At 55.2% G+C, this 24,470-nt stretch overlaps 1 protein-coding gene across 2 annotated transcripts; it reads left to right on the forward strand.

Annotated features, from left to right (window-relative positions):
- Positions 1 to 5,172: 5,172 nt before the first annotated feature.
- CHD1L (chromodomain helicase DNA binding protein 1 like) lies at positions 5,173 to 22,739 on the forward strand. 2 transcript variants are annotated; one of them, XM_038757714.1, is made up of 23 exons: positions 5,173 to 5,269; positions 7,691 to 7,803; positions 8,327 to 8,433; positions 8,805 to 8,919; positions 9,390 to 9,421; positions 10,200 to 10,281; positions 10,839 to 11,001; positions 11,095 to 11,250; positions 11,475 to 11,567; positions 12,281 to 12,377; positions 12,711 to 12,784; positions 13,105 to 13,215; positions 14,021 to 14,135; positions 14,645 to 14,798; positions 15,755 to 15,926; positions 16,754 to 16,902; positions 18,078 to 18,241; positions 18,411 to 18,619; positions 19,172 to 19,270; positions 19,447 to 19,517; positions 21,048 to 21,162; positions 21,741 to 21,849; positions 22,383 to 22,516. In XM_038757714.1, exons 1-23 carry the CDS (start codon positions 5,173 to 5,175, stop codon positions 22,435 to 22,437), a joined length of 2,652 nt encoding a protein of 883 aa, XP_038613642.1. In that variant the 3' UTR covers positions 22,438 to 22,516. The 2 variants fall into 2 exon arrangements, with proteins under 2 accessions (XP_038613642.1, XP_038613641.1); XM_038757713.1 differs by lacking the exon at positions 5,173 to 5,269 and having other exon boundaries at positions 7,706 to 7,803; positions 21,741 to 21,833; positions 22,383 to 22,739.
- The last annotated feature ends 1,731 nt before the right edge of the window (positions 22,740 to 24,470 follow it).

Below are 24,470 nucleotides of genomic sequence, written 5' to 3' on the forward strand. Positions count from 1 at the left end.
TTGATTGATTGAAGTCCTGTAGACTTACTGCTGCCCTCTCAGCAAGCCCACATCAGAGTAGGAGTGACCTCTCAGATGGGGATGTACAGAGGCTCGCCACTCCTGGACACCTGCTCGGAGGCAGGCAAATGTGCCTATAGCCTGATGAGTGGGAAAAATGGGACATCATCTTTTAGACTGTAATCTCATTCTGTGTTGCAGTGTACTCTCCCCAGACAGCGCTTAGTACAGTGCTGTGCACACAGTAAATACAATTCATTCATTCAATCATATTTATTGAGCGCTTACTGTGTGCAGAGCACTGTACTAAGCACTTGGGAAGTACAAGTCGGCAACATACAGAGATGGTCCCTACCCAACAACGGGCTCACAGTCTAGAAGGGGGAGACGGACAACAAAACAGAACATGTACACAGGTGTCAAAATCATCAGAACAAATAGAATTAAAGCTATATGCACAGCATTAATGAAATAGAATAGTAAATATGTACAAGTAAAATAAATAGAATAATAAATCCGTACAAATATATACAAGTGCTGTGGGGAGGGGAAGGAGGTGGGGGGGAGAGGAAAAAGGGGGCTCCGTCTGGGAAGGGCTCCTGGAGGAGGTGAGCTGTCAGTAGGGCTTTGAAGGGGGGAAGAGAGCTAGTTTGGCGGATGTGTGGAGGAGGGACTGATGGATTGACTGATTGATTGATCTTTCAACTCCATCTTGTTTGGGTGCCCAAGCCTGGAGGTGTGGAACAGGCCAGGCCCACCCCGGAGTCCTGCTCAGCCCAGTGGGTAAGGAATAAGCCAGATGGGGCCCCCTTCCCCTCTGCTTCAACCCACCCTTCCTCTGGCCTGAGGTCCGGTGGATTTCTCTGGCTAGCCAGGTTTTTCCAGCCATCACTGAAACACTGAACTCTGGAGGGTCAGAGTATTGGAAACTCGGAGAACTTGATACAAAGGTCACGCATTGCTCTCTGTGCTTCCCTCATTTCTTTTGCAATCATGGACAGTTTGAGCTGCCCCTCAACATTTGCGAGGAGTTGGCCCAGAGCAAAATATTGGCTAAAATGGCAATTGTCAAAGACAGATGGAAGGCCCTTGGGCTGGCTTTCTCTGCTCCAAAAGGCCTACGGTCTCTCCACATCATCATCATCATCATCACCAGCAAATACTGAAAGCCTACTGTGTGTAGGACATTATGTTTGGTGTCTCCTGGACTCAGGGCACTCTACTGGAAGCCTTTTTTGTGTATTATATAGAGTACTGGAGGTTTGGGATTCCCCTCCCCACAGCACCTGTATATATTCATTCATTCATTCAATCATATTTATTGAGCGCTTACTGTGTGCAGAGCACTGTACTAAGCGCTTGGGAAGTACAAGTTGGCAAAATATAGAGACGGTCCTTACCCAACAGAGGGCTCACAGTCTGGGAGGGGGAGACAGACAACAAAACAAAACATATTAACAAAATAAAATAAATAGAATAGTAAATATGTACAAGTAAAATAAGAGTAATTGTACCGATTTATTACTCTATTTTACTTGTACATATTTACTCTTCTATTTATTTTGTTAATGATGTGCATATAGCTTTAATTCTATTTGTTCTGACGATTTTGACACCTGTCTCCATGTTTTGTTTTGTTGTCTGTTTCCCCCTTTTAGACTGTGAGCCTGTTGTTGGGTAGGGACCGTGTCTATATGTTGCCGACTTGTACTTCCCAAGTGCTTAGTACAGTGCTCTGCACACAGTAAGCGCTCAATAAATACGATTGAATGAATGAATATAATCATAGGGGCAGCCTTCCTCTTAAGGGACTTGCACTCTTTTGGGAAGATGGATGTGGCCTATGCGCAGCACAGAAACAAGACATTATTGTCTCTATTGCTGCATTGTATTTTCCCAAGTGCTTAGTCCAGTGCTCTGCACAGGGTAAGCGCTCAATAAGCAGCGTGGCTCAGAGGAAAGAGCGCGGGCTCTGGAGTCAGTGGTCATGGGTTCAAACCCCGGCTCCGCCAATTGTCAGCTGTGTGACTTTGGGCAAGTCACAACTTCTCTGTGCCTCAGTTCCCTCATTTGTAAAATGGGATTAAGACTGTGAGCCCCCCGAGGGACAACCTGATCACCTTGTAACCTCCCCAGTGCTTAGAACAGTGCTTGGCACATAGTAAGCGCTTTCCTCTCCAGCCAAACTGCTACCCTGCTGGTTCAGTCTCTCATCATATCCCGACTGGATTACTGTAGCATCAGCCTCCTCTCTGATCTCCCATCCTCCTGTCTCTCCCCACTTCAATCTATACTTCACGCTGCTGCCCGGATCATCTTTGTGCAGAAACGCTCTGGGCATGTTACTCCCCTCCTCAAAAATCTCCAGTGGCTACCAATCAACCTACGCATCAGGCAAAAACTCCTCACTCTCGGCTTCAGAGCTCTCTGTCACCTCGCCCCCTCCTACCTCACCTCCCTTTCCTTCTCCAGCCCAGCCCGCACCCTCCGCTCCTCTGCCGCTAATCTCCTCACCGTGTCTCGTTCTCTCCTGTCCCGCCATTGACCCCCGGCCCACGTCCTCCCCCTGGCCTGGAATGCCCTCCCTCCACACATCTGCCAAGCTAGCTCTCTTCCTCCCTTCAAAGCCCTACTGAGAGCTCACCTCCTCCAGGAGGCCTTCCCAGACTGAGCCCCCTCCTTCCTCTCCCCCTCCCCACCCCCGTGCCTTACCTCCTTCCCCTCCCCACAGCACCTGTATATATGTATATGTTTGTACGTATTTATTACTCTATTTATTTATTTTACTTGTACATATTTATTCTATTTATTTTATTTTGTTAATATGTTTCGTTTTGCTGTCTGTCTCCCCCTTTCTAGACTGTGAGCCCGCTGTTGGGTAGGGACCGTCTCTATATGTGAGAAGCAGCGTGGCTCAGTGGAAAGAGCACGGGCTTGGGAGTCAGAGGTCATGGGTTCGAATGCCACCTCTGCCACTTGTCGGCTGTGTGAACTTGGGCAAGTCACTTAGCTTCTCTGTGCCTCAGTTACCTCATCTGTAAAATGGGATTAACACTGTGAGCCCCATGTGGGACAATCTGATCACCTTGTATCCCCCAAGCGCTTAGAACAGTGCTTTGCACATCCAAAGCCCGTGCTCTTTCCACTGAGCCATGCTTCCTGTATCCTCCCCAGTGCTTAGAACAGTGCTTTGCACCTAGTAAGCGCTTAATAAATGCCATTATTATTATTATTATAAGCACTTAACAAATACCATCAGGGCTCAGTGGAAAGAGCCCGGGCTTTGGAGTCAGAGGTCATGGGTTCAAATCCCAGCTCCACCACTTAATAATAATAATAATAATAATAATAATGGCATTTCTTAAGCACTTACTATGTGCAAAGCACTGTTCTAAGCGCTGGGGAGATTACAAGGTGATCAGGTTGTCCCACAGGGGGTTCACTCTCTTAATCCCCATTTTACAGATGAGGTAACTGAGGCCCAGAGAAGTGAAGTGACTTGCTCAAAGTCACCCAGCTGACAAATGGCGGAGCCAGGATTTGAACCGATGACCTCTGACTCCAAAGCCCGGGCTCTTTCCACTGAGCCACGCTGCTGACACACTTGTCAGCTGTGTGACTTTGGGCAAGTCACTTCACTTCTCTGGGCCTCAGTTCCCTCAGCTGTAAAACGGGGATTGAGACCGTGAGCCCCCTCCGTGGGACAACCTGCTCACCTTGTACTCTCCCCAGCGCTTAGAACGGTGCTTTGCACATAGTAAGAGCTTAATAAATGCTATTATTATTATTATTATTATTATAATAAGCACTTAACAAATACCATCATGGCTCAGTGGAAAGAGCCCGGGCTTTGGAGTCAGAGGTCACGGGTTCAAATCCCAGCTCGGCCACTTGTCAGCTGGGTGACTTTGGGCAAGTCACTTCACTTCTCTGGGCCTCAGTTCCCTCAGCTGTTAAACGGGGATTGAGACTGTGAGCCCCCCCCGTGGGACAACCTGCTCACCTTGTACTCTCCCCAGCGCTTAGAACGGTGCTTTGCACATTGTAAGCGCTTAATAAATGCCATTATTATTATTATTATTATTATAAGCACTTAACAAATACCATCATGGCTCAGCGGAAAGAGCCCGGGCTTTGGAGTCAGAGATCATGGGTTCGAAACCCGGCTCCGCCACTTGTCAGCTGGGTGACTTTGGGCAAGTCACTTCACTTCTCTGGGCCTCAGTTCCCTCAGCTGTAAAACGGGGATTGAGACTGTGAGCCCCCACCATGGGACAACCTGCTCACCTTGTACTCTCCCCAGCGCTTAGAACGGGGCTTTGCACATTGTAAGCGCTTAATAAATGCCATTATTATTATTATTATTATTATTATAATAAGCACTTAACAAATACCATCATGGCTCAGTGGAAAGAGCCCGGGCTTTGGAGTCAGAGATCATGGGTTCGAAACCCGGCTCCGCCACTTGTCAGCTGTGTGACTTTGGGCAAGTCACTTCACTTCTCTGGGCCTCAGTTCCCTCAGCTGTAAAACGGGGATTGAGACTGTGAGCCCCCCCGTGGGACAACCTGCTCACCTTGTACTCTCCCCAGCGCTTAGAACGGTGCTTTGTACATAGTAAGCGCTTAATAAATGCCATTATTATTATTATTATTATAATAAGCACTTAACAAATACCATCATGGCTCAGCGGAAAGAGCCCGGGCTTTGGAGTCAGAGATCATGGGTTTGAAACCCGACTCCGCCACTTGTCAGCTGGGTGACTTTGGGCAAGTCACTTCACTTCTCTGGGCCTCAGTTCCCTCAGCTGTAAAACGGGGATTGAGACTGTGAGCCCCCCCCGTGGGACAACCTGCTCACCTTGTACTCTCCCCAGCGCTTAGAACGGGGCTTTGTACATAGTAAGCGCTTAATAAATGCCATTATTATTATTATTATGTTGCCAACTTGGACTTCCCAAGCGCTTACTAGAGCGCTCTGCACACCGTAAGCGCTCCGTAAATACGATTGACCGACTGAATGAATAAATGCCCTTATTGTTATTATTGTTCTTATTCTCGAGGAGGCCCAGCGGGGCCGCGGAGTGCCCCCCCCGGGCGGAGGGGCGGCCCTCCCCGGGGGCGGAGCTCCCGGAGAAGGAAGTGGCGGCCGTTGGGAGCGGGGGGAGCCAAGATGGCCCGGTGGTGGCCGTCCGGCCCCGGCCTGTCCAGCCCCGTGGCCGGAGGGACCCCGGTCCGGGAGGACGATCTGGCGTGCTGGGGGCTCACAGGTCAGTGGGCCAGTGGGGTCAGAGGTCAGGGGCCGGGCCTTCCCGCTCCTCCGCCCCAGCCCAGCCGGCGCTTAGTACAGTGCCCTGCACACAGTAAGCGCTCAATAAAGACGATTGATTGATTGATATTGATTGAGAGGGGCCCGCCCCCGGGCCTGGCGGGCAGAAGGAGGGGAAACCCGCCATGGCACCGCCCCCGCATCCTCTCGTATCCTGGATGCCAACCGCTTATTGTCGTGTTGTCCTCTCCCGAGCGCTTAGTACGCTGCTCCCCACACCGGAACCGCTCGATAAATACGGTCGACTGACCCCCATGCAGTTCCCGCATCGTCTTGCAGCGGCCCGGGGTTCCCCCAGTGCCTCCAATTGTGAAAAGTATAATGATGGTGACGATTAATAATATTAATAATAATGGTATGCGTTAAGCCTTCTAGACTGTGAGCCCACTGTTGGGTAGGGACTGTCTCTATCTGTTGCCAACTTGGACTTCCCGAGCGCTTAGTACAGTGCTCTGCACACAGTAACTGCTCAATAAATATGATTGCTTGATTGAGAGGGGCCCGCCCCCGGGCCTGGCGGGCAGAAGGAGGGGAAACCCGCCACGGCGCCGCCCCCGCATCCTCCCGTATCCCGGAGGCCGCCCGCTTATTGTCGTGTTGTCCTCTCCCGAGCGCTTAGTACGCTGCTCGCCACACCGGAACCTATCGTTAAATGCGGTCGACTGACCCACATACAGTTCCTCCAAAAGTGAAAAGTATAATGACGGTGTCGATTAATAATATTAATAATAATGGTATTCATTAAGCCTTCTAGACTGTGAGCCCACTGTTGGGTAGGGACTGGCCCTATATGTTGCCAACTTGGACTTCCCGAGCGCTTAGTACAGTGCTCTGCACACAGTAAGCACTCAATAAATACGATTGATTGATTGGACTTCCCAAGCGCTTAGTACAGTGCTCTGCACACAGTAAGCGCTCAATAAATACGATTGATTGATTGATTGGACTTCCCAAGCGCTTAGTACAGTGCTCTGCACACAGTAAGCGCTCAGTAAATACGATTGATTGGACTTCCCAAGCGCTTAGTACAGTGCTCTGCACACAGTAAGCGCTCAATAAATACGATTGATTGGACTTCCCAAGCGCTTAGTACAGTGCTCTGCATACAGTAAGCGCTCAATAATACGATTGATTGATTGATTAAGCCCTTTGTGCTAGGCACTGTTCTGTGTGCTAGGGTAGAAACTGAGGCACAGAGAAGTGAAGTGACTAGCCGAAGGTCACACAGCAGACAAGTGCTTTGCATATAGTAAGCGCTTAACAAATACCATCATTATTATTATTATTAATAAGTGGCAGAGGTGGGATTAGAACCCATGACCTTTGGACTCCCAGGCCCATGCTCTATCCAGACCATGCTGCTTCTCATGCAATTAAGCACTTACTGTGTAATAATGATAATAATAATGGGTGCTTGTTAAGCGCTTACTATGTGCCACGCACTGTTCTACACACTGGGGTAGATACAAATTAATGAGGTTGGACACAGTCCCTGTCCCACATGGGGCTCACACCCTTAATCACCATTTTACAGATGAGGTTACTGAGGCACAGAGAAGTTAAGTGGCTTGCCCAAGGTCACTGCCAAGCACTGTGCTAAACCCTGGAGTAGATGCAATAATAATAAGATAATCAGATCGGGACTCAGTCCCTGTCTTAAATGGGCCTCATGTTCTAAGAGGCAGGGAGGGCAGGTATTATACCTGTTGAGAAGCAGTGTGGTTCAGTGGAAAAAGCCCGGGCTTGGGAATCAGAAATCATGGGTTCAAATCCTGGCTCCGCCACTTGTCAGCTGTGTGACCTTGGGCAAGCCACGTAACTTCTCTGTGCCTCAGTTACCTCATCTGTAAAGTGGGGATTAAGGCTGTGAGTCCCACGTGGGACAACCTGATCACCTTGTGTCCCCCCAGCGCTTAGAACAGTGCTTTGCACTTAGTAAGCGCTTAACAAATGCCACCATTATTATTATTATTATTATTAATCTGGCCTCCGCCACTTGTCAGCTGTGTGACCGGGCAAGTCACAACTTCTCTGTGCCTCTATTACCTCATCTGTAAAATTGGGATTAAGACTATGAGCTCCACGTGGGACAACCTGATCACCTTGTATCCCCCCCAGTGCTTAGAACAGTGCTTTGCACATAGTAAGCGCTTAACAAATGCCATTATTATTGTTACTTTCCAGATGAGGAAACTGAGGCACAGAGCAGTTAATTGACTTGCTGTAGGCCACATAGCAAGCCAGGCCCAGAGCCGGGACTAGGAGCTCTCTGGGCTCTTTCCAGTAGGTCAAGCAACTCCCTCTCCCCTAGGCCCCCCGTCTTCCACTGAGCTACCATATTGCAGATTTATTCTATTTCCAGGGATCCGGCTGCGTTCCTACCAGCTGGCCGGCGTCAACTGGCTAGTGCAGCACTACCGGCTGCAGCACGGCTGCATCCTGGGCGACGAGATGGGGCTGGGGAAAACCTGCCAGGTACGTCCAGGCGGGGCCGCCGGTCCCAGCCCCATTCCCTCCCCCTCCACCCTCCCCCAAGTGTGCCCCAACCCTTGCCAGCTGCATTTTCTGATGCTGAATCACGTCCCCACCTTTCCACTCTTTTCGTTTACTCCATCCGAAATACTGACCAGCACCAGAACAGTGGCCCGGTCGACTCCAGACCGTGGTCTGTCAGCTCCCGGGCTCTTGGAGGCATGCGGGGCCATAAGAAGTCAACCCACCCTATCCAGGAGAACCCCCCAACCCCACCGGCAGCTGGGCCTTCACCCGCCTACTTCCCTTCAGACACTCACACCGGTCTGGCCCCAATGCCCTGGTTTCGGTAGAACTGGATGGTGCCACTCGGTCCTGGCCTGTCCGACGTGCTCTTTCCCCTCGAGCCACGGCCCCAGGGCGATGGCAGCCGGATGAGTCTGGGAACTTCTGGCGTGACGGTGGCCGGGCAAGGGCTGGCGCTCTGGGATACCCCAGCTGAGGTGCCTCTATATCTGCGTTCCAGACCATCGCTCTCCTCGTGTACCTGAGAGGGAACTTGAAGAGCAATGGGCCATTTCTCATCCTCTGCCCCCTGTCCGTTCTGGGGAACTGGAAGGAAGAAATGGAGAGGTGGGTCGCAAGGCATTCGTGCTCAGAAAATTCTGCTGGGGCCTCTTGGGGAGCTGGCCCTTTGGGTTCCCTCGGTTCCCCTTCCCCTGCTCCCGTCTCCCACATCCAGACTCCCAGTTTACCCTAGGGTGCCCGCCCGCCGAGGTTATCCCGTGAGGACGGCGGCCAAAGAGATGAGCAGCCGAGACGTCCGGTGCCACAGCCGTTTCCTCAGTGGGACAGCTGTGCGTGATGAGGCCAGTGGGGAACGTCTCCTCGCCAGCCCCATATCGCTTAAGCCTGGTGCCACCCCTTCATTGGCTGAGTGTTTCTGGGGAACATGTTGGTCCCTGGTGCTGCCCCCTCAGTGGCTGGGTGTCTCCGGGGAACAGGTTTGCCCCTGGTCTTTCCTGCGTGGCCTACACAGGGGCCAAAGAGGACAGAGCTGGCCTACAACACGAACTGAAACAGGAGGAGTGCTTTCACGTGCTTCTGACCACCTATGAGGTACCTACTTCTGGGCCCCCTCCCCGCAACCTGGGGAACTCACCCGGACCACTCCCTGCCCCATGATGGGTGGGGGTGGCTTAGGTTGGCCCGGTGGGTTTGAGGGAGTGCGCTCAGAGACCTCTTGACTCTCCTTTGCTACCTCATGTGGAAAATATGGGTGGTTCTGAGACCCACAGGGCCCATTGACCTCTCCTACCCCTCCCCATTGGCCCAGCACCCTGCCTGCCTGAGGTGGTTGGTGGCCAGGGACCCAGTGGGTTGCAAAAGGGGAAGATCTCCACCCCTTGTTTTCCTTTCTCACCAGCTCTATTCCCCAGCTCGGACCTCGGCCCTGGCAACCAGGCGAGAGTCGGGCAGCTCCCTTTGGGGCGAGAATCTGGACCGGATCTGGGGAGTTGGGCGGGGGCTTGGGTGGGGCTATGACTGACCGCTCTCCTGGCCCTGACTGGACTCTCTCTGGGATCCAGGTCTGTCTGAAAGACGCATCGTTCCTGAAAGCGTGAGTAATAATAATAATAATAATGGCATTTATTAAGTGCTTACTATGTGCAAAGCACTGTTCGAAGCGCTGGGGAGGTTACAAGTTGATCAGGTTGTCCCAAGGGGGCTCACAGTCTTAATTCCCATTTTACAGATGAGGTAACTGAGGCCCAGAGAAGTTAAGTGACTTGCCCAAAGTCACACAGCTGACAAGTGGCGAAGCTGGGATTTGAAGCCACGACCTATGACTCCAAAGCCCGGGCTTTTTCCACTGAGCCATGCTGCTTCTGGGTAGTGAGCCCCTGTATTTAGGAGCAAGGCCCTTCCTTCCCATAGCACCTTCCTTAGTCTTCAAGGAGCGAGGTGGGAGGAGACCACTGGGCACACAACTCCCCGGACAGATCCAGGGGCACAAGGCACCTAATCCAGGGGCAGAAACCCCAAAAGGGTTACTGCCATGGGAGCAGGGAGGCTATGTTCCCAAACGTGGGTGGTGGATGAGGCAGACAGGGCACGAGGGGACCCTGTGTGCCCTCAGGTGGGTGTCGGTGGTGACCGAAGCAGTCAGGGCATGAGGGTACATTTTGTGCCTTCAGGTTTTCATGGTGGGGATTGGTGATGGACAAGGCAGTCAGGATGCCAGGGGATGGTGTGTGCTCTTGGGTTTTCGTGGTGAGCATTGGGGGTGGATGAGGCGGTCAGGGCACAAGGGGCCATTGTGTGCCGTCAGGTTTTCATGGTGGGCGTTGGTAGTGGACTAAGCAGTCAGGGTACGAGGGGAGGCTGTGTGCCCTCAGGTTTTCATGGCAGGCATTGGTGGTGGACGAGGCTCACCGGCTGAAGAACCAGAGCTCCCTGCTGCATAAGACCCTCTCCGAGGTAAGCGTGGTCACAGTTCTTCCAGCTCTGGAGGCTCCTTGTTTACAGCCGAGGCCCCCGAAGCTCTCGCGATTACCTGGGCCAGTGGGCCACCCCGCCCCCCCCCACCCCCCCACCCCCCGTGGGCTGGGCACAGGGCCTGGCTGGCACAGGGTGGGGGCATTCATTCATTCATTCAATTGTATTTATTGAGTACTTACTTTGTGCAGGACACTGTACTAAGCGCTTGGGAAGTCCAAGTTGGCAACATATAGAGACGGTCCCTACCCAACAGCGGGTTCACAGTCTAGAAGGGGGAGACAGACCACAAAACAAAACATATTAACAAAATAAAATAAATAGAATAAATACGTACAAGTAAAATGAGTAATAAATATGTACAAACATATATACATATATACAGGTGCTGTGGGGAGGGGAAGGAGGTAAGGCGGGGATGGGGAGGGGGAGGAGGGGGAGAGGAAGGAGGGGGCTCAGTCTGGGAAGGCCTCCTGGAGGAGGTGAGCTCTCAGTAGGGCTTTGAAGGGAGGCACTGACGTAGCCCCACTCTGTTCCAGTTCTCCGTGGGCTTCAGCCTCCTGCTGACCGGCACACCCATCCAGAACAGCTTGCAGGAGCTCTACTCCCTCCTCAGCTTCGTAGAGCCCAGCACCTTCCCCCGGGACCGGCGGGATGACTTTGTTCAGCGCTATCGTGGGGTGGAGGAAGACACGGAACCTGGCAAGTTCCCTGGTCCGCCCCTGGGTCCCCCTCGCCGGCCTTCTCCCGGCCGGCCCCCCTCCCCACAGTCACTCCGGCCTTCTCCTTCCGCAGCCAGAGAACTGCGTCGCCTCCTGCAGCCCTTCCTGCTACGGAGGGTGAAGGCGGAGGTGGCCCCCGAGCTCCCCAGGAAGGTGGAGCTTGTGCTGTTCCACGGGCTGTCGAACCTGCAGCGGACCGTCTACAGGGCTGTTCTCATGAAAGACCTGGGTAACTGGCATCTGGGGGGGGCAGTCCTCTCCCGCTCTCTTTGGACACTTCGGGGAGGGTTTGCCCCTCGCTCCTCTCAGGGGATCACGCCTGTAGCCTCCCCAGCTTTTCCCTTCTCCCCATCCCCTGTGCTCCCCTTTCCGGTCTGGGGAGGTGGTGGTGGGCCATGGTGAAGAGCTAGCTCCCTGCTGACCGACGCGGGCTTCCTGCTGGCTCTGTTCTAGATGCTTTTGAACGGGAAATGGGCAAAAAAGTTAAACTTCAGAACATCCTATCACAGCTGCGAAAATGTGTGGGCCACCCATACCTGTTTGAGGGTGAGTGGGTTTGGGGACTGGGGGCCAGAGGCTGAACTTTGACCTGCTTGCCCCCTGGGCAAGTAGGTGGTCTGGTGAGCCCCTGAGTCCTGTCCCTCTCTTTCCTTACCCATAGCAGGGCTTCTTCCTTGGGCCCAGGGTGGGGATAGGGTGGGGGAAAGGGAGGAAAAGAGCTGAGTGGGAGAGGGGAAGGGAAAGGTGAGAATGGGAAGGGCAGTTGGGAGCAGGGGCACTGATAGTTCATAGTAGGGTCAGCAAGGTAAATGACAGCACAACGGGTAGTTAACTATTAACATGCAAACCAAACACTGGGGTAGGTACAAGATAATCAAGTTGGACACTGTCCTGGTCCCATAGAGTTCACAGTATTAATCCCCCTTTTCCAGATGAGATAACAGGCACATTAAAGTGAAGTGATTTGCTCAAGGTCACACAGCAGACTAGTGATGGAACTGGAATTAGAACCCAAGCCCTCTGACTCTCGGGTCCATGGTCTTTCCACTGGGCCAAGCGGCTTATAAGTCCTATAGGCGACCCGGCCTGGCAGTTGGGTGAATGGGCGACCCTTGCCCGGCCTCCACCCCGCCCCTGACCCCAAGTGCTCTCTGAGAGCGACTCCAGGCCATCCCCGGGCCTGGTGGGGCCGGACAGGAATGGGCGGCGCAGGTCGGGGCCGGCTGGGGCCGGGGGCCAGAGCTACTGTTCTGTTCCAGGGGTGGAGCCGGAGCCCTTCGCCATTGGAGACCACCTGGTCGAGGCCAGCGGGAAGCTGCACCTGCTGGATAAGCTGCTGGCATTCCTCTATGCCGGGTACGTGCCCCTCCACCCCCACCCCCATCCTAGCCTGCTATAGCTCCCATGGGGACTCCCGATGGGAGACTACCTGTAGCCCCTGGGGAAGGCATTTCCATTCAGCTCAGAATTCCAGCACAGCAGCTGGGCCAGGGTGGGAACGGGGCAAGCGGGGCCCCCGGGGGGAAGAGTGTGGCCCACTGGGGCACTCCCGTGGGGAGGAACCAGGGTCGGGGCAGCGCTGGAGCTCCGGAGTCCTGGTGGACCTCCGGGGAAGAAGCCCCGGTCCATTTTGGCTCGAGCTGCGGCCACATGGGCCTGGATGCTGGATTCCTCCTTCCCGATGTGCAGGGGCCACCGGGTGCTGCTCTTCTCTCAGATGACCCGGATGCTGGACGTCCTCCAGGACTACATGGACTACCGAGGTGACCCCCGCGGGGCCCGGGTGGGTGGACAACAGGGGCCTTAGAGGAGCTCAGGGAGCCCGGCCCTTGAGACCCTTTGGGTGGTGATGGGGCTGGTAGGACAAGGAGCAGAGTGGCCGAGCAGGCAGGACTTGGGTCACTGCCATATTTGGGGGGCCACAGGAGCCTAGTGGCGGGAAGAACAGACGTGGGAAGTCTCCCTCCACCACCCCCACCTCGGGCTTGCAGGGGCAGGGTCAAGGAGGAAGAAGGTGGCCTTGGCCATTATCCATGAAGGACCAAACCCTTAAGTTTACCATGTTTCCTTGCCGCCTGGAAAGGCTACAGCTACGAGCGTTTGGACGGGTCAGTGAGGGGAGAAGAACGACACCTGGCCATCAAGAACTTTGGCCAGGAGCCCGTCTTTGTCTTCCTCCTGAGCACCCGAGCAGGTAGGGGTTGGGCACAACCAGGGTGGGCTGGGGATTGTGGGGACAGGCGAGTATCTCTCAGAACCAGCTCCCAACCCTACCCCACTAATGCAGGGTCAACACTGAGGCTGGGCTAGGCCCACTCCCAATCCTGATTCCTGATCCCCCACCCCCCGCCACTCCTCCTTCCCACTTCCTGACTGTAGCCTTGGTTCAGGCTGGGGAGAGAACCGTGACCCTGTTCTAGAGTAGATCAGCATGGCCTGGTGAGTCTGGGAGTGTGCAGGTGCTAGTCCAATCAATCAGTAGTCCAGTCCAGATGTTCCGCCAGATGCTGATGGATTCCCACACTAGCTGGGAAGGGGTGAAACTGCTTTGGGCTAGAGGGAGGCATCCTGGCGGGGGCTACCTCGTGGGAATTTGCCCTGTGCCTGTGAGGGCGAAGGGAAGTCCAGCACCATGCCACTGCCCTGGCCTGATTCGGCCTGGGTTGGCTTATGTCAGCCTGACATAACTCAGCCTAACTTCCCTTTTGGGAGATGATTCTGGCCTCAGCTCTGACCTGGATGGGAGGGCCTTGAAGTCTGAGGGCAGCTCAGTCCTCAGGTAATAGGTCTATGGGAACTAGCTCTGCCCCATTTCAGTCAGCACTTCCTTAGGGCCTGCTATAGGCCCAGCACTATAGGCTGGGCCTCATCCCGGCGTTCAGAGCTCAGGCCTGCGGTCCCTGTGTCCGTCGCTCACAGCGGGGAGGGCTGTCGACTGGGCCTCTTGCCTTCCTGGCCGGGCTGCCTTCCAACCCCTGACTGGACTCCCTGGGGTCCAGGTGGAGTGGGCATGAACCTGACTGCAGCAGATACAGTGATTTTCGTGGACAGCGACTTCAACCCTCAGAATGACCTGCAAGCCACGGCCAGGGTACACCGCATTGGCCAGAGCAAGTGAGCTGGGGAGTGAGGCTGGGGGCTTGGCCGGGGGCTTGGCCGGGGGCTCTCCCTTACCTCACTCTGCCCTGGCGGGAAGCTCCATGGCCAACAGCGGGCTGGCCTGCCCTGGGTAAGGGGCTGAGGAGCCGGAGGAGCCAGCAGACCTGTCCCGATGTTGCCGTTGGCCGGTTCAGCCCCAGCCGCTACCCCCGGCACGAGGAGGAAGGGGAGCTCAGGCTGGGCGGCACTTCCAGAGCTTGTTATTGAGGGCAGATTCCATTCTTTGGGCAGAGATGGCCGAGGGCCAGTCCGTCTGGGTAGCTGCAAGCCAGCCTGCTGGATGGAGACCCACAGGGAAGGGAATGGGGAAGCATCCGTCCTTCCGCTTCCCGAACCAACCCAAGGCGGGTGGATTTTCCCATGTCCCTCTGGCCACACTCCAGCACGGGGATTCAGGAGGCTGTTGGGGGTGCCGAGGGGATCCAGGGAGCCATTGGAATAGCTACCGCTTCGCACCACCCCAGGCCCGTGAAGATCATTCGACTGATCGGGAGGGACACGGTGGAGGAGATCATTTACCGGACGGCGGTGTCCAAGCTGCGTCTCACCAACGCCATCATGGAGGGGGGCCACTTCACCCTGGGCCCGCTGGAGGAGCCCGCCCCCTCGGCCATGCAGGTGCCACAGGGCGGGGCATGGTTGGTGGGGGGTGTGCGGGAAAGGATGGAGGCTTGGTTTCGGCGGGGGTTCCAGGCTGGCCGGGACATAGAAGAGACCAACTTCTAAGTCGAGGAGCAGAGGCTCGAGGGAAGCCTAGTGAAAGCAGGAGAAGGGTCTTATTTGGCCCTCGCGTAGGAGAGGTGGAGGCTTGGAGGGTCAGGGCCCCAGGCCAAGTCCCTGATTTCCAGAGTGGGAGGGGGCTCTACATGTGGGGACCAGTCCCTCTAGACTGTAAGCTCGCTGTGGTCAGGGAATGTCTGTTATAGTGTATTCTTCTAAGCGCGCAGTACAGTGCCCTGCACATAGGCGCTCAGTAAATACAATTGACTGACTGACAGCAGATGGCCAGGCTGGGTGGGGGCCGGGCGGGGTGACAAACAGGCCGGGAAGCAGTGTGCAAACACAGGAGAAAGAACAGCTCCTGACCATCCTGCCAGTGGATCTTGGCTTTCCCTCCAACTATACCTTTCTGCACCCATCTCCCACTGCACCCCACTCTTTGCTCCTCCCAAGCTCACCTCTTAGCTGTTCCCAGAGAGCAACTTCCTTCCCCTTCAAATCTGCCAGACCACAGCTCTCCCCATCTTCAAAAGCTTTTGACCAACTGCCTCCTCCGGGAGGTCTTCCCCAGTCAGACTCCACCTTCCCAGACGTGCAGTCCCAGCCTGTCAGTAGGCCACCTCTCAGGCATCTGATGTGGTCCCCCCGCCACCCAGAGAATGCCCCGTCAGTTCTGCTGGTGATGATGATGGCAGACTTGGCGACTAACATCACCAGGCCAACCCTCACGCCGCGGCCCATCCAGGGCCCGCAGGGCTGACCGAGGCGAGGGGAGAAGGTTACCGGGGGCTGGCAGGGAAGTGGTGGTGGTGGGGGGGGGGACGGTTCTCACGTTCTCTGCCTCCTTCCCTCAGCTGAGCGAGATCCTCAAGTTCGGTTTGGACAAGCTGCTGTCCTCCGAAGAGAGCAGCGGGGAGGAGGCCGACGTTGACCTGCAGAGCATTCTGGGAGAGTCTGTTGGCGGTTCGTGGGTCGTGGAGGATGTGCCCTCAGCTGGGGAAGAGAGCCAGGAGTCAGAGGCCGATAGTATGTGTAGCCACATGAGGCCAGGAGAAGGGATGGGCACCCTGGGACTGAAGGCAGGCTAGCGCGGGATGGGCCGGAATGGGCTAGGGAACCGGCACTGGCTCGGCTTTTACCTTCCCACAGTTGGCCGCAGGAATACGAGCCCGGCTTACGAGGCTGTGGTTTAAAGGAGCCAGAATCTTCTCCCCTCAGCCACCTCCAGCCATGCTCCTTCCACTGTCTGCCCCCTGGACCCTAAGTGAGCTAGAGGCAGCCAGCAGGGTGCCAGTGGGGGAGGGTATTTGGAGTAGATGGAACTGAGGAGTCTGGTGTCTGGGCCCCCACAATAGATCCCCAGCAGCTGGGGTTCCCCCAGCTTTCCCAGTTCCCCCAACATGGATGGAACTGGCTTTCATTCTGCCGGGAACAGCACAGTAGAAGGCTCGCTCACTTTACTACCCTGATTGGCTGTCATTCTCGCCGTCGGTGAGCCAGAGGAAGTCAGAGCCTTGTTAGCGTCTTGGGGCCAATTAGTGTGCCAGTCGGGCGTTGGTCTTTTAGGCACCGTCTGGAGGGCACCACCCCCCCCCCCCCCCCAACGGTGGCCATCCCCCTGCAGCACTCCTACCAACTTAGGCTCACTTGGAGTCTCAGTACCTCGGAGATTATTTTTTGATTACCCTCCATCCCCTCCATTCCCTCTAGTCAGCCGGACCTCAGCTTGCCCAGACCACAGGTCCGGACCCTCCGGCAGAGGGGGATGGGAGCTGGGGTGGCCCTTGTGCCTGGGCCCCGGTGGTGTGACGGGGTGGAGGCGGGAGCCCTGACCAGGTTGCCTTCGTCCCCAGAGCACATGTACTTGTACGAGGGGAAAGATTACTCCAAGGAGCCCAGCGTGGAAGACAGGAAGTCATTTGAACAGCTGCTGGCTCTGCAGAAATCTCTTCTCACGGAGTCAGGCAGTCCAGCTGGCCCGTCCCTACGCAGCAGAGGCAGTGTAAGGCTTAACGGGCCGGGCGGGCATCAGAGCCTGGGCTCTGGGGTGGGGGAGAAAGCAGCATGCTGGCGGGTGGGGCTCTTACCTCTGAGCCCAGTTGGTGGGGAGAAGCTGAGTGGCTTAGGAAGAGCCCCGGGTCCTCTGCTGTGGTTGAATTGGGGTCTACGTGGCCTTGACAATCAGTCAGTCCCGTTTATTGGGCCCCCACTTGGGATGAGCGTGGCCCTGACAATCAGTCGATCTTATGGGTAGTGCACTGCAGATCTTGGGTAAGTATTCAGTACAGTTAACAGTCAAGATCCCTCCCCTTGAGAAGCTTAGAATCCAGCAGGGCCGACAGGCGCTAGAGTAAATGACAGATAGAAAGAAATGAGACTGGGAAGCTGGCTGTGTGATTTTTTTTTTTCTTGTTAAGTGCTTTCTATGTGCCAGGCACTGTACTAAGCATTGGTGTAGACACAAGCTAGTCAGGTTGGACACAGTCCTAGTCCCACATGGGGCTCACAGTCTTAATCATCATTTTACAGATGAGGGAACTGAGGCTCAGAAAAGTGAATTGACTTGCCCAGGGTCACACTGCAGACAAGTGGTGGAGTTGGGATTAGAACCCGGCCCTTCTGACTGCCAGGCCCGTGCTCTATCCTCTAGGACACGAAGCTGCTCTAATGGGTAATGCTTACATTGAAGGGTCTGCAAGTTGATCTGTGCAGAGTGCTGTCGGTGCTGTGAATGGGCAAGGGCTGAGGTGGCAGATGGAAGGCTCCAGTAATAATAATGATGGCATTTATTAAGTGCTTACTGTGTGCAAAGCACTATTCTAAGCATTGGCGAGGTTACAAGGTGATCAGGTTGTCCCACGGGGGGCTCACAGTCTTAATCCCCATTTTACAGATGAGGTATCGGAGGCACAGAGAAGTTAAGTGACTTGCCCAAAGTCACACAGCTGACAATTGGCAGAGCCGGGATTTGAACCCATGATCTCTGACTCCAAAGCCCGGGCTCTTTCCACTGAGCCACACTGCTTCTCATACTTCTGCCCCAAGCTGGGGTGAGGGAGGGAGGGAGGGAGGACCCAGTGGGTTCGGGTCTGGGGGAAGGTTCCAGGCAGGGACCCGCGGAGCTGCCGCCTCCTCTCCCGGCCCCCAGCGGTCTCTGTCACCCGTGTGGATCTGTAGGCTCTTCCCCCGGGGCTGCTGCAGCGAGCACCTAAACGTAAACGCATCCTGAGCCCGGAGGAGTTGGCCGACAGGCAGAGGAAGCGGCAGGAGGCGGCTGTTAAGAGAGCCAGGATGCTGGAGGAGAGGAAGAAGGAGAAAGAGGAAGCTGAGTACAAGAGAAAGTATGAGAGGGTCCTGGTGGCCAAGGGTCTCGGGAAGAGCCGAAAGGGCAATCCGTCTGGGGGCCCGGGTGACCGCATTTTACGGGAGGAATGGGGACGGGCCCGAGGAGCGAGATCATGGCAACCTTCGGGCCAGGTGTCCCAGTCAGCCCTTCCTGGCCCATTTCAGGCTGGCCTGGTGGGAGACCAACCGGTACCACTCCCCCTGCCTGCCTTCGGACGAGAGCGAGGAAGAGGAAGAAGAAGATGCCGGGGATCCTGGGACCCCTGACGAGTTCGAAGACGAAGATCCCGACCAGACCGGCATCCGCTACGTCAGCGGAGATGTCACCCACCCGCAGGCCGGGGAAGAGGACGCCATCATCGTTCACTGTGTTGGTACGGAAATGGGGGGAGGAGGGTGGGTGGAACGCCATCCTTGTTCACTGCGTGTGTTAGCATGGAAACGTGTGTGTGTGTGTGTGTGTGTGTGTGTAGGGGGGAAACACCATCGTCATTCACTGCATGTGTCGATATGAAAAAGTGAGAGTGTATATGTGTGTAAATGCCATCATTGTTCTCTGCATGTGTCAGTAGAGAAATGTGTGTGCGTGAGTGGTGGGGGGAACACTGTCATCATTCACTGCATGTGTCAAGTATGGAAACGTGTGTGTGTGTGCCTGTGTATAAATGTCATCATCGTTCTCTGCATGCGTCGGTAGGGAAGTGAGTGTGTTTGTGTGCATTTGTGAGGGGAATGTCATTATCATTCACGGCATGTGTTAAATGACTGGTGGGTGGGTGGTTAGTGTGGGCTTGTGGCTGAGGGGAGTGCAGTACATGCCAGTTAGCCAGAGGCGAGCCCAGCCAGGGCTGCCTCCCTCCGGGTGCCATCGGTGGCTGCTCTGGTTGTGGCGTGGCCTCCACAGTCTCCGCTGCCCTCTCCTCTAGATGACTCCGGCCGCTGGGGCCGGGGCGGCTTGTTCTCGGCCCTGGAAGGCCGGTCGGACCAGCCCAGGAAAACCTACCAATTGGCTGGAGAGATGAAGGGTAAGAGGGGAGGGATGGATGTGGTGGGGTGGCGGGGCCGGCACGGGGAAGGTGGCGGGGGCTAAGCCAGGGTGGTAGGAAGGGTCCAGCCCTGGGAAATCCCTCAGATCCAACAAGTCCTGGGGATTCTCCCTTTCCCACCCTCCATCTTGCTCTTGCCCTTCTTCCCTCCCCAGACCTGGCGCTGGGCAGCGTGCTGCTCTTCCCCATCAACGACAAGGAGTCCAGGAACTCCGGCCAGGACTTGGTGAGGACCACTTCCCATTGTTGATGCTGGGAAGGGAGCTAAGTGGGTGGGATCCCGGGGACAGGCTAAAGCCCTGGACAGAAGTGAGCCTCCATCAATGGTATTGAGTGTTTGCTGTGTGTAAAGCACTCTACTAAATAATAATTATTATTGGGGTATTTGTTCAGCGCTTACTATGTGCCAGGCACTGGCACTGGGGTGCATACAAGCAAATAGGGTTGGACACAGTCCCTGCCCCACGTGAGGCTCACAGTCTTTATATACTGAACACTTGGGAGACTGCAGTAAAATGGATTTGGTAGACATGATCCCTGCCCTCAAGAAGCGCACAGTCTAGTAGGGGATATGGACGTTAAAATCACTTTTAGAGAGGGGAAGTGGCAGAATAGCCCTGTCTGTTCCAGCCCTTGGCCTGACGCTCAATTGACTCACGAACGCACCATTTGGAACAAACAGATTCCTGCTGGCCGGTACTATATCCACCAGCAGAGAAGCAGCATGGCCTAGTGGATAGAGGATGGACCTGGAGGTCAGAAGGACCTGGGTTCTAGTTCCGGCTCCACCACTTGTCTGCTGTGTGACCTTGGGCAAGTCATTTCACTTCTCTAGGCCCCAGTTACCTCAGCTGTTAAATGGGGACTAAGACTGTGAGCCCCCTATGTGGGGCAGGAACTGTGTCCAACCTGATTAACTTGAATCTACCCCAGCACTTAGTACGGTGCCTGGCACATAGTAAGTGCTTCATTCATTCGATCGTATTTATTGAGCGCTTACTGTGTGCAGAGCACCGTACTAAGTGCTTGGGAAGTACAAGTTGGCAACATATAGAGACGGTCCCTACCCAACAGCGGGCTCACAGTCTAGAAGTAATAATGGCATTTATTAAGCGCTTACTATGTGCAAAGCACTGTTCTAAGTGCTGGGGAGGTAACAAGGTGATCTGATCAGGTTGTCCCGCGTGGGGCTCACAGTCTTCATCCCCATTTTACAGATGAGGTACCTGAGGCACAGAGAAGTGAAGTGACTTGCCCAAAGTCACACAGCTGACAGTGGGCAGAGCTGGGATTTGAACCCATGACCTCTGACTCCAAAGCCCAGGCTGTTTCCACTGAGCCACGCTGCTTCCATACCATACCATACCATAACGAATACCATTAAATCCCCCCCCCCCGCCAAAACAAAACCCCTGGGGATTGGGCCTCAGCCCATGAAAGAGACCGAAAGAATAGTCGCTCTGCTCCCAGCCCTCCAAGAAGCCTAGTGTCAGCCCCTTTCCCCAGTTCTCAGTTTCTCCATCTGCTCCTCTCACCACACCTGGATGGGCAGACGGTGGGGGCACGAAGGCAGTGGTTGCCCGGAAGAGGAACAGAGGGCTGGAGGAGTCTGCGGGGGGTCACCGCCATTCAGAGAGGGTTGGCGAGGCAGAGAGGAGGGATGCTGTGGAAGGCTCAGCCTCCCCAACTCCTGCACTTGCCCAGCTGGACTGGCCCGGGGGCTTGCCCGTGGCTACATTTTAGCTTTCTGTCTTAGCTGGCCCTCGTTGTGGCACAGCACCGGGACCGGTCCAACAACCTGTCTGGCATTAAGATGGCTGCACTAGAAGCGGGCTTGAAAAAGATCTACTTGGCTGCCAGGAAAAGGAACGGTAAATTGACGTATTGGAGCCTCTGTGTTCATGTGTGTGCATGTATGAATGTCCTTCCCCGGCTAGACCTGCAACAAGCTGTTTCCCAAGGTGGCTGGCAGAGTCCAGGGCCAGAACCCTAGGCAGTTCTGGGAGGAAAGGTCCAAGCCCGGGTTTGGTGGGCACTTCAGCCACGAGTCCCAGGTCGGTTTAAGTAGGGTCAGCGCTTGACCCTGGGGGCCCTGATGTTGGCTGCCAGCCTGATTCATTCATTCTTTCAGTTGTATTTATTGAACACTTCCAGTGGGCAGACCACTGTACTTAGTGCTTGGGAGAGTACAATATAATAATAAGCAGGCACATGTCTGCTGACTTCTGCCCCCCTTTCCCTGCCTCTGCCCTGAAGGGTGCCACCGGACAGCCCTCGGCGTGTGGGCTCGCCCTGGGTTTGTGCACCCACGCCACTTCAGCCCCGTCCAGTCCCTCTGGCCCTGCTCCGGTAGCAGCGTTTAGTGCCATGTTGTGGGTGTGCCTGGCCAGGGCACCCCTCCATCTCATCGAGGCAAAACAACACCAAGTCCTTCTCCCTCTCTTTCTAGCCAGCGTCCACCTTCCCCGCATTGGCCATGCCACTGCGGGCTTCAACTGGTACGGCACGGAGCGTCTCATCCAGAAACACCTAGCCGCCAGGGGTATCCGGACCTCCGTGTATCCCTGCTCAACCCGACCCTCACTTACTCGCCCCACCCCTGTCCACTCGCTACACCCCTCGCCCGCACGCCCCACCTCCCGTCCTCTGGCCATGCCCGTCGCCTGCATGCCCAATTCTGGGCCTGCACACTCCACCCCATGCTTGGGCACCCTGCACCGTGCCTGCGCCCCCACGCCCCCACCCTCTTCCCTTTTCCTGCTACAGGGGACTAAGATGTACCCCCTCTGCCCCCCTGCCAGGCTTAGACCCAGGGCTGCGAGGTTCGCATTTCTGTCTGGCTTTGCTGCCCCAGCCCAGGGCTGTGGTGCCAAGGGGACAAGTGGGGGTTAAGGCCGTGAGCCCCACGTGGAACAGGGACTGTGTCCAACTCAATTTGCTTATATCCACCCCAGCGCTTAGTACAGTGCCGGGCACATAGTAAGCACTTAACAAATGCCATAATTGTGATTATCCCCGGGGCCGTGGGGTCAAGGGGGTTCCCCGGTTTGGTCCATTCTTTCTTGCCTATGTTCCCTTGACTCTCTCCCAGATACTACTTCCCGAGGCGTAGAGGCTCCTCCGCGTCTTCTCAGCCGTCTTCATAGTTGGCGGGAGCTTTGCCACCGAGATGGCCTGCGAAGCGCAGCCCTCCCACTCTCCCACCGTTGTCCTCTGAGCCGCTGTGGGGACCGAGGGTTGCGGGGGGAATCTAGGGAAAGGGGGAGTAGAGTGTGTGCCGGCTCCTGGTTGGCTCAGGTTCCGAATCGGAACTTTGTTTTCCCAAGTGTGGCCAGCCTGCTTCACCCCAGCGTTGCCGGAAGACAGAGCTTGGAGAGTTGGGAGTCTGGATGGGCCAGTCGACAGTCTCCTTCCTGAGGTGCATAAAATCATAGTTTTGCTACATGGAGTGTGACCCCTTCCTTCCCTTCCCCGCAACCCGACTCTCCACCTTCCTTCTTTTCCCACCTCTAGGGTGGAATGTTGCCTTGCAGGTCTCCAAAAGCTGGGGCCGGTGACCCCCTGCACTCAGGATCCATGTCGTCGGGTGGTGGGAAAGCAAGTGAGAGAGTTGTCCCCTCAGGCCCCCCTGCTAGGCCATCCCTTGTAACCTTCCCAGCGCTTAGAACAGTGCTTTGCACATAGTAAGCGCTTAATAAATGCCATTATTATTATTATTATTATCCCCCGTGTATCTAGTGGCCAGTGAGGGGGTGGAGTGGATTGTGGTCCTGTGGTGCCTTCCTGGTGTGGAGCCAATGTTCACACCCTTCCCCAACTCCTGTTCTCCGGGGTTCCCACGGGACTCCCCAGAGTGAACTCGGAGCCAGTCACACTGGGACCCCCCCGGGAGTTTGTCTTTAATTCCTGCAGCCTCTGACTTTTCCTGCCTCCCTCCTGGGCCCGCAGATGTGACTCTAGCGTGAGGGCCGGGGGTGGGGAGGAGGGGGATGGTGTTTCCTGGCTGGACCTCATCCTGTGTCCGTCCTTCCCCTTCCACGTGCCCCCAGAAACTCCCCCATGGCGCCGGCTCTCAGCTCATTCATTCAATCGTATTTATTGAACGCTTACTGTGTGCAGAGCACTGTACTAAGCGCTTGGGAAGTACAAGTTGGCAACAGATAGAGACGGTCCCTACCCAACGGTGGGCTCACAATCAATCAATCAATCGTATTTATTGAGCGCTTACTGTGTGCAGAGCACTGTACTAAGCGCTTGGGAAGTACAAGTTGGCAACATATAGAGGCAGTCCCTACCCAACGGTGGACTCACAATCTAGAAGGGGGAGACAGAGGACAAAACAAAACACATTAACCAAATAAAATAAATAGAATATGTACAAATAAAATAGAGTAATACATCCGTACAAACATATATACAGGTGCTGTGGGGAGGGGAAGGAGGTAAGGGGGAGGGGGAGGAGGGGGCTCAGTCTGGGAAGGCCTTCTGGAGGAGGTGAGCTCTCAGTAGGGCTTTGAAGGGAAGTCCAGGAGGTCCAGGAGGTAGGGCCGGGGTCGCTGGCCAGTGGTCACTCGGCGGCCGGAGCCTCTTGTACTTCCTCCAACTTGTACTTCCCAAGCGCTTAGCACAGTGCTCTGCACACTGTAAGCGCTCAATAAATACGATTGAGTGATTGTGAGCCCACCGTTGGGTAGGGACTGTCTCTATATGTTGCCAACTTGTACTTCCCAAGCGCTTAGTACAGTGCTCTGCACACAGTAAGCGCTCAATAAATACGATTGATGATGATGATGATGATGATGAAGAGGGCCCAGGGGATGGGGGGGGTGCTTCGGGAAGTGCTGCCGGCCTCCCACTAGAGGGCAGCAGACACCAGCTGTGGCTCGGCCAGCAGGTGCAGGGAAGGGTGTGGGACAATCAATCAATCAATCAATCAGTCGTATTTATTGAGCGCTTACTGTGTGCAGAGCACTGTACTAAGCGCTTGGAAAGTCCAAGTTGGCAACATAGAGAGACGGTCCCTACCCAACAGTGGGCTCACAGTCTAGAAGGGGGAGTCAGAGAACAAAATCAATCAATCAATCGTATTTATTGAGCGCTTACTGTGTGCAGAGCACTGTAGTAAGCGCTTGGGAAGTACAAGTTGGCAACATATAGAGACAGTCCCTACCCAACAGTG

The sequence above is a fragment of the Tachyglossus aculeatus genome, chromosome 16 (genome assembly GCF_015852505.1).
Source record: "Tachyglossus aculeatus isolate mTacAcu1 chromosome 16, mTacAcu1.pri, whole genome shotgun sequence".
Lineage (NCBI taxonomy): Eukaryota > Metazoa > Chordata > Mammalia > Monotremata > Tachyglossidae > Tachyglossus > Tachyglossus aculeatus.